This window comes from Pollicipes pollicipes, unplaced genomic scaffold, assembly GCF_011947565.3.
Source record: "Pollicipes pollicipes isolate AB1234 unplaced genomic scaffold, Ppol_2.1 Scaffold_4219;HRSCAF=4965_pilon_pilon_pilon, whole genome shotgun sequence".
NCBI classification, from domain to species: Eukaryota; Metazoa; Arthropoda; class Thecostraca; order Pollicipedomorpha; family Pollicipedidae; genus Pollicipes; species Pollicipes pollicipes.
Window position 1 is genome coordinate 13,574,829 of NW_023596448.1, and position 16,712 is coordinate 13,591,540.

The 16,712-nt window shown below is 50.9% G+C and overlaps 1 protein-coding gene and 1 long non-coding RNA gene across 2 annotated transcripts; one reads left to right on the forward strand and one right to left on the reverse strand.

The window, feature by feature from the left end:
- The first annotated feature begins 2,268 nt into the window (after nt 1-2,268).
- Nucleotides 2,269-3,690, forward strand: LOC119095848 (fructose-bisphosphate aldolase-like). Its single transcript, XM_037218700.1, has one exon. The coding sequence runs from the start codon at nt 2,355-2,357 to the stop codon at nt 3,243-3,245; it is 891 nt and encodes a 296-aa protein (XP_037074595.1). The 5' UTR covers nt 2,269-2,354; the 3' UTR covers nt 3,246-3,690.
- Nucleotides 3,691-8,221: 4,531 nt separating this feature from the next.
- On the reverse strand, nt 8,222-16,176 carry LOC119095849 (uncharacterized). The gene is made up of 4 exons (XR_005093938.1): nt 16,123-16,176; nt 12,545-12,566; nt 9,164-9,258; nt 8,222-8,260 (listed from the first exon to the last, which is right to left on the reverse strand). It is a non-coding gene; the product is annotated as an uncharacterized LOC119095849 (long non-coding RNA).
- Nucleotides 16,177-16,712: the final 536 nt, after the last annotated feature.

Consider the following 16,712-nt stretch of genomic DNA (forward strand, 5'->3'; position numbering starts at 1 on the left):
TTGACAAATTTCACATCCGATGTGAGCCCCGGCGAGGTATCACACCTTGCTTAACTAGCCGGTTTTTGGCGAGGCGGGCCGCGTGCCCCGGGTGTCCTGTTTTACTTATACCTACGGACTGCCACTGCCAAATTACAACAACCGATGAAGCTCCGTCCTTGGTAACATGGAAACGTGGTCCATGACCATAGGCAATCGTTCCACTTGATGTCAGTCATACACCTGCGGGGTTCATTTATGCTGGTGATTGAGAGAGAGCCACCGATCCGGGTTTTTTCTTTTCGAGGTTTGCTTTTCGGTAGCACACTCGGTAGAGCACGGCGAGAAAAAACACTGCACTTGGTAAAACTTCTTTTAAACAAGACAGAATGAACTCTAAACCCATCCACCTTTACATAGCTGGTCACTCACACCAACGATGCTAGTAGCTTTGCGCTAATCTATAACTTAAATGGGCCACCACGTAACCGAAACCCTTGGCCATGGCAATTGCGCTGATATGGGTGGAGGCTGACCACGCACGGCGGGCAGGAGCACCCCCAGCACGCCGGTTATCTGCGTCTGACCATGCTGCCGTCTCATCCGCGACCGCGCCCTGACGTCATCGCTCGACGCTCTCGTCGTCGATGTCAAGGCCGCAAGGTCCGAGTCGAGCAGGCCCAGGGATGTTTTGCTTCTTAATCTGCAGTGCTCATTTAGTGTGAGCTGGTGTGTTGTGCCACTCGTAGCAGCGGAATAAAGATAAATGCAATAATCTCGATAGCTGTGATCACGCTTCGAAAAAAAAACATTACGACAGCAAAAAAAGTCTTTTTAAGTCGTTCTCTGGCTACCTTGACGCCGACTGGGCCAAATGAACGCAATGCTGATGCCACACATCAGGCAGCAACAATGCATGAAATGGCCCCAGAACTCCCAGGCTTGAGCCGAGACAAGAGAGTAGCTATTTTTATAGGAACTTTACACAACTTCTTGGAAGGGTGATTAGCCAAAGTCCCTGTTAAGCATAAGGTGATAGCTCCGACCGACCAGCCTATGAAGAGAACAATCCGAGTCCATGGGATCATTGCTGCCGAACGATTGATACGTGTGTAAATAATGAAAAGTCCTCTGGTCGTTACATATTCATTCACATCATGTCCAAGAGCGCGCGACGAAAGAGCTTTTGAGTTTTTTGTAATGAAAGCAAACATTATAATCTGAATACAGGATTTTGCATGGAATGTGGAGACTAAATGACATATATATATATATATATATATATATATATATATATATATATATATATATATGTGTGTGTGTGTGTGTGTGTGTGTGTGTGTGTCAGTGAATATTAACAGTAAGTTTGCTTGAGACCTTGTTTCATTAAAAATGATCGCATGTGTAACATTGGCTAGAAGGAGCGTAGTCTGGGTCCATGATTGGAAGTTTTTCGAAGAGTCGCAAGAGCACTAGACTGCATGCATCATTACTTGACGTGAAGGGCATGCACAGCCATTACAGTGTGGTCATGAATGCTATTGGACTATACAATCATACAAATATCCCAGCTTCCGTTGCGCATGTGACGTTTGGTCAGTTTTTAACCATTCACTAAAATCGATCTCCCTCTCTCTCTCTCTCTCTCTCTCTCTCTCTCTCTGTCTATATATATATATATATATATATATATATATATATATATATATATATATATATATATATATATATATCACACGGTTCGTGGGTGGTGTCTAAGTCAGTTAAATATTTCACCTTAACCAGGACTGCGATATCACCAGAGATCCGTAGGCCAGCACAATTTGTCTTTCCTGTAAAGCAAGCTCCTGGGCACACACGTCTGAATTACTGCAAAGGTCTGCTTAGCTGTTAAGATACTGATTGGGTCACAGAACCACTATTAAGCCGTGAAAAGGGGGAAATGTTGCTGGTGAATGCTGAGTTGCATATCACCAGACACTATCCTGCGGCATGAGAAGTGGTCCACCACAAACTGATGCATCTCGTGAAAGTCACGCGCCTTGTAAAATTCATTACTCAAAAATGGTAGCATCTTTTTTCGCGGCCAAATCCACAGAGTTTGCTATATACTTTTGGTCAAAGATAAATTGTGTGTTTATTAACGACATTTCATCGATAAAATTACTGAGTTATGACAACGTACTTTACCTACCCACCACCGGAGCTGCAGAAGGAGTTGGCGGACATTGCGAACGCTGTTTGTGCCCCAGGGAAAGGTATTCTAGCAGCTGATGAGTCGACATCCACGGTAGGCAAGCGACTTAGTGGTGTTGGTGTTGAGAATACCGAGGAAAACCGTCGTGATTACAGGGAACTGCTGTTTACTGCACCTGATGACATCAGCAAGTATATTTCTGGTGTATTACTTTTCCACGAAACCGTCTACCAAAAGGATCAAATGGAACACCGATGATGGATCTTTTGAAAAGAAGAAATTGATCCCTGGGATTAAAGTTGATAAGGGGGTTGTACCACTCATGGGATCCGAAGGAGAATGCACAACACAGGGTTTAGATGATTTGTCTCAGCGTTGTGCACAGTACAAGAAGGATGGATGCCAGTTTGCCAAGTGGCGTTGCGTACTTAAGATAGGTCGCAACACGCCAAGTTATCAAGCAATGATTGAGAACGCGAATGTGCTCGCGAGGTATGCATCAATTTGTCAAATGAATGGGCTTGTTCCTATTGTGGAGCCGGAAGTTCTTCCAGATGGCGACCACGATTTAGAACGATCGCAGAAGGTCACAGAAACTGTCCTTGCTTTCGTCTACAAAGCTCTGAGTGACCACCATGTCTATCTGGAGGGCACGCTGCTCAAGCCAAACATGGTTACAGCTGGTCAGTCATGCAGCAAGAAGCCGAGGGCAGAAGAGCAAGCTGAGGCTACCGTCACAGCTCTGATGCGTTGCGTTCCTCCAGCGGTCCCTGGCGTCACCTTCCTTTCCGGTGGCATGACAGAAGAGGATGCATCTGTAATGTTGTGTGAAGTTAACAAGTTTCCTGGCAAGAAACCATGGAACCTTACCTTCAGCTTCGGCCGAGCCCTGCAGGCTTCGGTGCTAAAAGCATGGTCAGGGAAAAAAGAGAATACAGAGGCGGCTCAAACCGAACTGATGAACAGAGCCAAAGCCAACAGTGAAGCATCACTCGGAAAGTACGAGGCAGGCACTTGCAAAGGAGCGGCAGCTCAGGCTGACCAATTCGTCAAAAACCATGCGTATTAACGCGCTGATTGTGATGTGAAATGTAAAGTGCATTCTGGAGATCGATGGCAACAAGAGAATATACAAGCTCAGCAACGATTACCGCACTTGCACATTCACATGCTGCTGATGTCTGTGACGTTCACACGGCTCACTGTGACTTAAGATGATCTTTAAAGCCGTCTTAGTTGTCGTCTGATTGGGCTGTTTCACCGCCTCCCGCAGGGGATCGCGGGAAACCCGCCTCCCTTTGGTTGGGAGGCGGGTTTCCCGGGAAGGCGAGCGGTGATCTCGATTCTTTCGTTTCACCATAGATAGCCCCCCGCCGAAAGTAAAAATCCGGCGTGATGCGTAATCATGGAGCTCCAGGCCCGGCCCTGAAGAAAATCCTGGCTGCGCCCTTGGGTTTGGCCTTTTCGGTGATTCAGCACACGATGTGCTGAAGTCAATATACAGAAACGATCCACTGCTCGTGTAGATCGTACACAATTTTTACTGCAGTAATTTGAAGTCCTTCCCCACGAATGACGTTTCAAGCCGGCCATCCTAGGTCAGCTCACGTTTTCGCCGTTTATGTTTTGCTTCCTTTTGAAGCACGGCAATGGCCTCCGATGGCAATGCACTTACATTTCACATTTTGGGTGTTGCTAATCTCACGTGCGACGTTCGATGATGTTGATGAGCGGCCAAAACTATAATAACGTGGCTTTAAGCGACTTGAAAAACTTTAAGCGATTTGAACCAGACTTCCGGTGACCCCCCACATCCATATTGACGTACTTCAGTCATTTGGATGCAGCGTATAACAGTCTTGAGGATTAATGCAATTTTAATTCGACGCCATTTGTACTAATGACCAAACCCAATGATAGGATACAAAGAGGCTGTGGTTTTGAATTGCGCTTTCATACATCCCTTACATTGATGACGGTCATTTTGCACCGACACCAAACCAGTGGACGAAATGATATGATGCGTGCGAAATAGACATGTATTCACAAATGTTACTAGATGTCGTTGGAATGCAGTGACAATTATTCTAATTCCCAACAGTGATAAGCACGCTCTTGAGGGGGCCTTGGATCTCCCTTCTACCCTCCTATTAGAGCGAGCTTACAGAAAAAGCCAAATAATCTCAGGCCTGTTTATTTCAGTCTAAGCACATAGGATAAGCGTAGACATGGATTCAGTAAAAACAAATGTGGCGTCATCCGCGCGGGATTTCACGTAGACAGTACTACAGCTGTAAGGCCACTGACCCCAATCGCCTACGCGTCTATTAACATGAACGCGAGTCAAATAACACATTCACTCTCACGTCGCAGACACCTCCTCCAAACACATCTTTAAAAGACCGAGATCCAGAGTCATCAAGAGAAGTACAAAACCACTACCTAGCAAACAGTTTTCGTAAATTCGGGGCACAATTATCCCACGTCATTGGCTCACAAAGGTGATGTACAACAGCTCCCCAGTATTTAATTTGGCTGTTCTTGTGCTGACTTATGCACGTTAACCTTCGTACGTGTAAATTAGAAGCCTGGAAACAACGCGAAGGTGAAATAGCGCGATCAGAAACGTGCTGAAGTTTCACATGAGAGGTCAGGGCTTGATTTCCGGCCGCTGCCATGGCCTTTGGGTGCGAATATGCCACTGAAGGAACCGCTTTCAAAGGGACAACAGCTCCATGCACCCAGTGTCGGTTTAACAATCAACCTTTTGGTACCACATCTTTTAGGTGGTAACAATCTTTCTTGTTTGATACGTGTCGCTTTCGTAACGAAATGAGTACGGTTGTCCCAGGAATCAACGCCAGTTCAGTTTCCGAAAGCCCCCAAGAATTATGCAGAAGTATTTCACTCGACTACCTGGATCAAGCTGGTTGGAACTCTGCGCCATATGGTCTGTCTTCAGACGCTGCCGCCGTGCTCTACGCCTATTCACACTTGTCTTGACGCATTATCACTTCCATCAAAATCGGAGGATACAAGCACAGAGCGCCCCACTGGGCAAATAATCACTGTTCTTGTCTGACGCGCCCCTCCCAGAGCGCAGGAGCTCACAAAAAGCTGGGATGAGTCAAGGTTTTTTAAACCTGATTTTTCCACGCTATTCCAAGGGGAACGACGCCATTTTTTGTCCAGGATTTAAGGGGAAAACGTTAGGTTTTCGACAAGTTTGGGGCCACTGCTCTCTCTCCTCAGCTTCTCCACCTTGCAGCCTTCACTTTGCGTTGAAGTGAAGTAAGCTCAAGAGTATGCCAAGCAGGCTCAGGGCACCACCCCTCGGACATAACCGAGGTCGAGCGGCGCCAGTTCGCTGACGCTTGCTGCCGCCGCTGGTCAATTCCGGCCGAGTGGCGCCATCTCACTGATGCCTGCTGCCGCCGCTGGTCAGCGCCGGCCGGCGGCGACTCAGATGGACAGGCTGCTGAGGGCGTACAGCCAGCTGAGGCGCTGCTCGCCGCCCCCTCTGGGGGCTGGCCGGGCTGTGACCCTCAGCCGCTCCGCCGGCACGTCGAACGGCTCCACGCCCGCCAGGCGGCGCTGCAGGTCGGCCTGCACCTGCTCGAACCGGTACTGAGGGGCGGAACGGGATGGGACTGGCGCTGGAACTGAGACTGGTGCTGAGGCTGGGTTTGGGGCTGGGGCTAGAACTAGGGCTTGGGTTGGGGCTGGGGCTGGGACTGGGGCTGGGGCTGAGTTTTGAAATGCGGCTGGGTGGGGATGTTTTAGGCCGAAAAGGTGTTGTGCTCGTTGGTCGAGATGGCTTTGGAGAATTAAAGGGGGAAAGACTGTGGGTGGTGGGCCGAGGAATTTTTGGAACTGTCGTTGGGAAGGTACCGGTAGTGGTTACTGAGGAAGCTTTCTTGCTGCCTGGCCGAAAGGGTCTCGGTGCGAGTGATCTGCTGGGTTCGATGATGGGTGACAGTATGCTATTAGGTGACAGCAGGGGTTCTGGAATGGTGGGCTGGAAGGGTCTGAGAGTCACAGGCCTTGGAGGTTTCGTGGTAATGCGCTGAAACGGTTTTCTGGTCGACGTCCCACTTGGAGTCGACTCTCGAGAAGAGCTCTTTGAAACAGCTACATCGGTGGAAAAGAAAATACCATTCTGGCTGGTTTTGAATGGACGTGCAGTTGGTCTACGCTCTGATGTCGTATCAGACTTGTTTCTCTTTCGTGAAACGCTGTTCGCCAAACTGTTTTTGGAGCCTTTGGCGCAGCTGGCAGCGTTGAGAACGGACTGTTCGCCAGTTCAGGCCCGGCGGAGCGGCCTGCTGCAGCTGGAGATAGTAGTTGGGACGCTGTTATCGAGCACTTTGCCCCTCCGCGATGATGTATTTTCAGCGGTAGCCGAAGGACCTCTTGACCACTCCGAGTTAGAGACAGCCCGAGAATTGTCCGTTGCAACCTGAAAGCCCTCCCTTGCCGTGATGGACAAGCCCAACTGCGAACCCCGTCCGGTTAGATGACACCACCAGGCCGCCACCGGCCCCAAGATCGTCACCGAGGCGCTTGCTGAACGTTGACTGGATCAACCCCATCGCCACCAAACTGCCCTCCGAAAATGTCGTTTTCTTCCGCGCCGCTCGGGTTTCCTCCTGCTCTCGCTGGTGCGAGACTGGCTGGCGAGCGCCGGCGCCGTCTCCTTAAACGCCAGCTGGCCGGGGCCGACTGCTGCAGCCGCCGACGCAGACTCACTGGGGGCTGCCGCCGCCCCTGGGCTCCCAGCCCCGCCGACCTGCGCGGACCTGGAGCCGGCCGGGTCCGCCGGGCGCGGCACCAGACCAATCAGACTGTTGAGCGCGTAGAATTGCGGCGAGGTGCCGCACTCGACAGTTGTACCACCAGTCGCACACGAAACACCTGGCGGGAGGAACGTCCGTGTAAGAGACGTCCCGACCTTGTACGGAGGGTACAACGCAGGGTGTGTAACCGGGGCGTTGCCAGTGGGGAGGGGCAGGCGGCTGTGGCTCCTGATGGAGCCCTGTGTCATAGCCTGGCTGCAGAGTCAATCTTACCGCTTCAACGGGTTTGCCTCCGAAATGTGCAGAATTGGCCGGCCTCTTCTCCCGCCCAGGTACTCTAGTTTGCTCCAAGCGTTTAATGCTGGTGCAACCCACTTGCATCGAACGGTAAGGTGTACGGTTCTGCATCGACATGCGAAATTTGATGACCGAATGCATAGAGAGCGATTACTTTATCAGGCCGCGTTATGAAAGCCTTCGCAATATGTTGCATGCAATATGCTCTTCAAAGAGTAGGCTTATGGGCTGGAGATATAGCCGCTTGCTTCCTATAAATCGCTCACAGATTTCTGCAGGCGGGCCTTTAATCCCACCAGGGCAAGCATAGTCCGCCGACCAGTTCCTGAAAGCGCCGAGCACCGAAACATCTGGCGAGGTGCAGCGCGCTCGGCGGGTTAGTACATTCATGCTTCACAGCTTGAAAGAGAACTATAGTAGCTTCACATGGACTATGGAGTAGTATCACCAAAACACGTACGCAACTAACGAAATCAAAAGTGGGTCAAATGCGTACGCAATGCCAGATTTGCGTAACCAGATTTAAAGAAGACTGCCCGCATTTGTTGGTGAAAAATCTGCCAAATGTAAACACGAAGTGGTGCATTTATTTGATGGCAATATTTTGTTACGTGTTGCAAAAAAATACAATTTTGTACACAAAATATAAAAATACAGTAGAATATTTTTAAATTTAATAAAAATGTCTTCCAAGCGCATACAAACAAAGCTTAAATGGATGCCCACAAGTCATCAAAATATTGAATACTCACGTCTTCCTCGCAACTAAACTACGCCTAAGGGTCATTTTTTCACCGGACACGACATACCGTTGATAGTGCTGCTCTCTTCGAGACGTGCGGAATACAGCCTCGACATAAACCGTCAGAAACCAGCCCTTTACCAGGCGACGACCTTGCAGTGCACGACTTAACCCACCTTCTGGTTGAAAATAGACCCCCGCGGGACACAGGAACGAGTCCACCGCGTTGGTATGGCACACGTGAAATGCCTGCAAAGGAACGACGGCAGATGTGACACAGCTTAGCGCACCCCGGCTCCGGCATCCAAAAACCGTAAATCCAGTACGTAGCGGATGTATCCAGTTTTTACTGGCGGCAAACACCAAGTTGCGGCGGATACCAACGCTAGTCCGAACCGGAATTGCGCCCAGAAGCCGATTAACCGTACTGTAAATATGTTTGCTGGCACCGGAACCAGTTTGGTATTGCGTGTCACGGGGTCACCTGGAGGGATTATTGTCGCTCAGATTTGTCTTGCACCAGTCTAAGGATTCGGAATATTCCATTTATCTGAATGGACCTTGTGTCGTTTGGAAGGATGCCATTCGAAGATCGGCTGTTGTGATTAGCGGCACGTTACGCATTACGGGAGTTGTTGGGCAGCGCGATGTATGCACGTAGAATGCGTGTACAAAATCTGCATCCTTGTTCGATAACGCTTTCAGATTTATTCACATACACAAGCCGCCGTATAAAGGTTTCGTTGCGTTTGCTGCCATTCCCCTCGAGTAATGGAACGTGATTCGAAGTGTTTCGTTGAAGTTGTGAATTTGTATGACATGCAGCGCAAGTCCGCTGTGTGCGTCAAAGTGAACATCACAGGGCAGGTAGGATCTACGCGAATATTATCAAAGGCACCATGAATCATTTTGGTCGCTGCGACTACGTCAAAACAATAAGAGGGGCCTGCGGTTTGAAATGTGAGTGGGAACATATCAGCGACGACGTGATGTTGGCGAACACGAGACGCTGCAAACGAATGCGAGTGGATACAGCACTGACGGGTGCAGGGCCACATGACAGCTCATCTTCGGGTGAGCAGGCTCAGCTGACAGTCAGTCCCGAGGTGTGCAAACTCACATGACAGCCCGTCTGGAGGTGTGCAGACTCACCTGACAGCCCGTCTCCGGATCGGCGTAGTAACCCGGCCCGTACTGATCACAGGAGAACGACGTCTCTGGCACGCTGGTGTAGCTCGGGAACAGGCCTGATGGACAAGCATGTTTGGCGGAGCATCAGTGATTTGGCCACACCTTCGAGGAGCACGGCTTGACCCAGCTATTATCGTGCACAAAAAACACCGATGTGCTATCACAACGTAACGTAAATATCAGTGCTGGTTAAAGCGCTGATGTTACCAATGAACTACAAAGATGTAAGAGATGGTTTCAGCGACCCAAATAGCTCCCTTCCATTCCCCCCCCCCCCCCCCCCCGACTCTCCGTCATGGCGACCACCGGACGCAAATATTTGGATCACCGGACTCAGACTGAGCATTTACACTCATTCAGACTCACACCAAGCGCTTCTGCAAAATCAGCAGTATTCGACCAGCTGATAAACAGGTCACCATCTCGGTCCCCGCAAGCGGCGCGCATCAACAGTCACGGCTTCACCAGCGGCGTGTGACTCATCGTCCCGGCTGCTTGACCCCGGGCATGGGCTAAGCGGCTCAGAGCTGGCTCATGAATAGTGAGCCGTCCACACTCCCGACGGCCCTGTGGTAGCCTGTGGTGTTGTGCGTGTTTGAGGAGACACGGCGCGGCGCCGCCGACCAACTCCGCAGCGTGTGAACTGATGGTGCGTGGGCGCGAGGCTCTCGATGCGTATGAACTGACGGCGCTGTGGGCACGGGGCTCTCGATGTGTGTGAACTGATGGGCGCGTGGGCACGGGGCTCTCGATGCGTGTGAACTGATGGCGCGTGGGCACGGGGCTCTCGATGTGTGTGAACTGATGGCGCGTGGGCACGGGGCTCTCGATGCGTGTGAACTGATGGCGCGTGGGCACGGGGCTCTCGATGCGTGTGAACTGATGGCGCGTGGGCACGGGGCTCTCGATGCGTGTGAACTGATGGCGCGTGGGCACGGGGCTCTCGATGCGTGTGAAACTGATGGCGCGTGGGCACGGGGCTCTCGATGCGTGTGAACTGATGGCGCGTGGGCACGGGGCTCTCGATGCGTGTGAACTGATGGCGCGTGGGCACGGGGCTCTCGATGCGTGTGAACTGATGGCGCGTGGGCACGGGGCTCTCGATGCGTGTGAACTGATGGCGCGTGGGCACGGGGCTCTCGATGTGTCGGGTATGTGACGCCGCCAGCAGGCTTGACATACGTGTCTGAAGTGATCTTATGAAAACAGAGCCGTGACAGGAATGATTGACGCGACGGTTGGTAGATAATCGACTATGCCCCGAAGAACGGGATCAGACAGGTTCATGTGAATGAATCAGAGAATGACTAGTGAAAGGGATGAGTCAACTCCTCTCGGGGACTGGTTTCCATCTTGAAAGAGCTACATCATGTAACGCTGGATGTCTTCAGTTCTGCCATAATAAATACAACGAAGCGGACATTATGCGCAGGCATAGATAAACATATCATGCGCCCGGTTTATAGATATATCTAATTATCGCATCCCGCTTGTCACATGCTGGGAATGTCATAATCAGCTCCCTGTAGCAATCCATGCTAAACAAGGTAGTTCAGGAGCGTAGTTTCACGAAGTAAGTTGAGACAAGGGGGGATAAACAGCGAAAAATTGCCAAATCTTCCCCAAAATATGCCAACAAACAGGTTGCTCATAAGATCTGACCCCCTTTCTTTCAACAGTTGGAGGGGGCTGGCGCTCAAACTGGGAGGGTGTCTGAAGTTGCGCCAACTGAAAAGGAATTTACACCCTGGGTGTATTTACTACGTCATTTTGGAGCTATTCGAAATCCAGTACCATGGACGAATGGTGTTAATCGTTGCCAGCCGTTGTGAGCCGGACCCGGTCAGCTCGCCATCAGCTGCCACTCCGGTCGTCACTACCGAGCGATTGTAGACCGATCTTTTCTCAGCGCACAACAGCACATGCCACATCGTACTTACCCACAATGTATCATACACCCTCCCACGCTATTCACCTCGTGTTCATCTGCGCAGCGCGCCCGGACTTGTGTGTGCTGTTATAAATGCGGCTGAGATGTCCTTATGATCATATGTCACACACAAATGCCACTTTCCGGGACTAAGTGACCCAATGCCTACCAAATGTCCAACCTGAGTCCTTCAGTTCAGTTCTGAGTGCCGAGTTGCATTGACTTACGCGGCCTGGACAGAACTGCACGACATGACAGCATCACCAGTGTCCTGTCCCGTGCAGCAGCGGATCACATAGACCGGCCATCTCACACGCCACCCTCCCCTAACACGTCACCCTCCCCTAACTCAGTGTCCTGTCCCGTGCAGCAGCGGATCACATAGACCGGTCATCTCACGCGCCACCCTCCCCTAACACGCCACCCTCCCCTAACTCAGTGTCCTGTCCCGTGCAGCAGCGGATCACATAGACCGGCCATCTCACGCGCCACCCTCCCCTAACACAGGGGCTCAGTGTCCTGTCCCGTGCAGCAGCGGATCACATAGACCGGTCATCTCACATGCCACCCTCCCCTCAGACAGGGGCTCAGTGTCCTGTCCCGTGCAGCAGCGGATCACATAGACCAGCCATCCCGCATGCCACCCTCCCCTCACACAGGGGCTCAGTGTCCTGACCTGTGCAGCAGCGGATCACGTAGACCAGCCATCCCGCATGCCACCCTCCCCTCACACAGGGGCTCAGTGTCCTGTCCCGTGCAGCAGCGGATCACATAGACCAGCCATCCCGCATGCCACCCTCCCCTCACACAGGGGCTCAGTGTCCTGACCCGTGCAGCAGCGGATCACATGGACCAGCCATCCCGCATGCCACCCTCCTCTCAGACAGGGGCTCAGTGTCCTGTCCCGTGCAGCAGCGGATCACATAGACCGGTCATCTCACATGCCACCCTCCCCTCACACAGGGGCTCAGCTGTTACACGGTGCAGATGTCACATTTGGTGAAAATCGCAGGCGCGACCGGACCGGTACCGCCACGGCGGCAGGGCGCGCACGTCCGCCCCGACTTCAGACCACCGCGGGGGGGGGGGGAACTCGGTGATCATCGCAGGCGCGACCGGACCGGTACCACCACGGCGGCAGGGCGCGCACGTCCGCCCCGACTTCAGACCACCGCGGGGGGAGGGAACTCGGTGATAATCGCAGCCGCGACCGGACCGGTACCACCACGGCGGCAGGGCACGCACGTCCGCCCCGACTTTGGACCAGCGCAGGGGAGGGAGCTCAGCGACCATCGCAGCCGATCGGGCCGGTACCGCCACGACGGCAGGGCGCGCACGTCCACCCTGGCTTTGAACCGGCGCAGGGGAGGGGAGGAGGACTGTGCGGCCATCATCGACGACCGAACACTCACCTGCGCCGGCCTGACGCTTCACCTGTAAACAGAGCACGGGGTCAGGTCAGGTCAGCAGCTGCAGATGTGCGAGCCGTCAAGCGTTCACCTGATTCTAAGTGCTGATCCAAGGCTTAGACGCATGGGTAGAACGTCAGGGAATCTCCTGGTTGAGGACAAGTCGCAAAGCTGTACCCATAATTTGAGAACCCCATGTTTTCGCGTGCTCGGAACTAGATACGTCGGGTAAGCTGTATTTTCAAAAACGACAATGCATGACATTAAGATTTGAGAGCCGCGTTCTTAAGCCATATCGTAGCTGGCATGCGCATCAAACTATTGTTGCCGTGTACCGCATATGACTTCACACTTTTGCAATATGTTTGACAATGACCATATCACTTAACACAGCTTTACGCAAGGTTAGAAAAGGTCAGAGGCTGACCTATGAGGAAATGACACAGAAACATACCGGGCTGCTTATCATTTGAAAAGTTTCTCTGTGCTGAACACGATGAAGTATTTCCTTGGCGCATTCCGGCTATGTTTTGTTATCTTGTTGTTTTATGGTAGGTGCTGCAGATTGTGCGGAATACCGCAGTTTTTCCTGGCCACGAGCGGGATCTAAGCGTTCAGTAAAAGCAAGTGCAATATTCTTTATAAAGTCGAGCAGCATAATCCACCTCACCATGCCAATCAATCTTAAGATATTACCGTACTTTCCTATTTTATTCCTCGCGCTGACGTTTCTGTTTGACATTCCCTGACAGACGGTGAATTTGAAGGACATATCTGGGTACTTATCCAAGATGTGCGCGCATTTACGGAAAAGTTCGCTACCCAAATTCTGATAGAGCGGGAAAATTGCCATGCATGAAATGTAAATATATGGTGAAATCGATTTTGCTATTCTCGTCAGCACGGCGAATAGTTGTATACTAGCTGTATAAAACAGCCGATCACAGCACGGGGATAGACACCCATTGTCCAGAGGCCATATCGGAAAACAACACATGAACTTCAGATCCATGTCAGTGAATACACGAATAAAACGTGCGTGACACTCGTGGCTCAACATTTTCTTACTTATCTCTAATTAGCAATAAATGGTATGCAACGAATTTACCTCTCTTGATTTTAAGGGCTTTCAGAAGAGATCAAACCCGAGAGTGATTTTCTGTCGCCAGTTCCCCGTCCGACACAAATGCCGACGAAGCCCCACGCACTCTGCACAATGGACCAAAGGACATCCCGGCCTTTCGCTCTGTACGACGGACCAACAAACATCTCGGCCTTTTGGTAGTCGGACGATTGTGACCAGTTTCTTGCGCAAGTAAGCAAGGCTTTCTTGCGTTAAATTACAGCAAATCAAGGCTTCTGCCTTCAATTTTCCATCCGCTTTCAGCATTGGTCTTGGCGCTGCCCATAGCACACTTCGCTCGTTCAGAGTAATTTTATTTTTTTACGCTTTACCTGGTCCGCGCGTTTCAACGTCCGCTTTTCAGAATCAGTTCGTTCACGAAAGACATTGTGACAGCTTCCCCTCCCTCCAAACGCCACCCGCTACGCCCTCTCAGTTGTTGTGAAATGAGACCGAAGTTGATGACGTGGTATGGGATCCGATCCTTCCTCACGCTACAGATGGGGTCAAATATCACGCGCTGCTGGCCGTTTAGACTGTGGATAGCCAGCAGTGGACAATGACCCACGTGGCGTTGCCCAAGACCATCATGGACCGTGACATGGCAATCTCCGGCGCCAGATTCGGCGACATAAACCAGCAAGTTTCTTACCCCGATTGGTTGCCATGGCTACTTAGGCAGCCGAATGTCAGCTGATCTGTTAATCATGGTTTGCTCACAATTAGCGGCTCAGTTTTTGCCGCCCAATGATCACTCAAACTTCCATTTCCTTCTTTTTTTTACCTGGATTCTAGATGGAAGTTGTGTCTTCCGTGGTCAGGCTACACACGTGTCTTTTGATGTCAGATGATCGTAAGAGTTTCCGCTTGGTCATAAAATGAGGCAAAGGCGGGAAAAGAGGTGGTACATTTTAAGAGGTTAACTTAACGCGGGAGAAAAGGACTTCTTGTCAAGGAGCAGTTCATATCGAATCGATAGCGTTCATGAAGGTACTTAACGTGTTAAGCAGGACATGATCATTAAAACAATACCCATGCCAATAAGGTTCCATCAATACCCTCATCGTCATTCCTTCCCTTTGTTTGACCATGGGGGAAACGTATAAGGTAAGATGGGATCATATATATTGGCCAAGTGAGCAAACATGTCAGCACATCGGGTTGCAATCGCTTAATACCTATGCATGCATAACACGGTGTAATAACGCCATTATCAAGTTTTGTGGTCATGCATGAGTAGGTCAACTGACATCGTATTCTACCTAAGGCCAAGTAAAGCGCATTTTGATAAATGGAGGTATCAGATAGCCTCATACTTTTTGTGTTTGTAGTCAAGTAAAATAAGGGTTGTGGAAAGCTAATAGGCTTCTCACTTAATGAAAGGTCATGGAACCAAATACTAACACTGCAGACAAATCAGCAGCTATTTTGGATTCGTCACTTCCGCTATCCTCTGTGCGTTTTGACCTGGAACGCCCCTGATTCAACAGGAGAAGTTTAACATCGCATGTCCTCCAGCACAGCTGCGCAGGGGCCGGGCAGGGCGGCGTTAGAGCATTTCACCCCGCAACCCCGACCCTGGCCCTCCCTCAGCCAACGACGCATAATACCGGCGCCTTTGTAGCCGCGAATGCGCCTCCCCGAGCGGTGATTTACGAATGAGACCAGAGCGGAGACGGTCCGCCTCCGCGTCAAGTTGCATCACTGGTCCGCGGTAAACACGACAGGGCTGACCTTTGCGGCGCGCGCCACTTAGTGTTGCACACTTTTGTCCATGATACACTAACCTCACAGCTCTGGTTAAGGTCAACGGCTGTTGCTTGGAAATGGCCGCTTTTCTTTTCAGAAACATTGCATGGGTCTTGTCTCCGGCTGTGACAATGCGAATATGGCGGGTTACTAGGACGTGGTATTGGCCTATTTTTTCATGGGGACAGGATGTTAACACTCAGTTTTCACACATTACGCCATGGCCAGTCCCAAGTGAGTTGAGCAGAGCTTGAAATTGGCCTGCAGAGCACTTTTGGTGTTTTTAGATTACTATCCATGTTTTGTGCTTTCACCAAATAAACCACCACCAAAACAGCGCCGTTCTCAACGCATTTCAGGTGTGTTATCCATGAGATGGTTGTTTTACCTGTGGCTCAAGGCTGCGGCTATTGGTGAACGCAGAGGTCTCATGGAATAAATGCTTAACAAAAAATAATCACAATATTCGATCAAACCGCGTTATATTTGAGTACTGTTGTTAGCATGCATGAAGAGTTAATTTTGTTGCGAAACATGGGTGTAAACACCGATAGGCTAAAACAGCAATGGAGATATGTGTGTTCCAAGAACAGCGTGGCCTTTTCAGCAAATATTCATAAAAAACAACGCTACGATTTTAGCGTGAGCGTCGATTTCAAGAAAAGGATCTCACAAGCAGGCTTGTTGATCGAGCCGCGCAAGCCCTTACCCTTTGAGTGCAGGAGACAGCCGGGAGATGGACAGACAGTGACAAAACCGCGGCTGAAAGTACAGTAAAGCGTATCAGTCTGGTGTTACTGGTGAACAGTCGAGACCAGACAAGACGGATCATAAACCCGTAAGATACAGCGAACACAGCGAAAATGTGTACTTCGAGGATTATAGATTGTAATTGACAGCGATTGCTTGTGTGAGGCTCAGGATTGCAAAACGTACTACTTGCGTCGCACAATATGTTGCCACGTGAACATTATGATGAAATTACTGCACAACGGATGCATAATTTAATAGATCGTTTTCCACGGCCTGCCACATCACACGCGTCTGTAACAGGTTGGATGCTGCCGGCATGACCATCGCGCCGACCTGTTACAACAGACCGCGTGGGCTGCTAACTGCGTCATTCGCCGCGCAGTGGCCGTTTGTAACAGGGTCAACTCGGGTGAGAAGAGGCCGCGCAGAAGTGGGGAGCACCGGCCGTGACGTCATCGTCACGGCTTCCCCTCCCCGCTCTCGCCCCGGGGTGTCGCGGACCGCTGCGAGACGTGGAGAGAGAGAGAGGAGGAGAGAGAGAGAGAG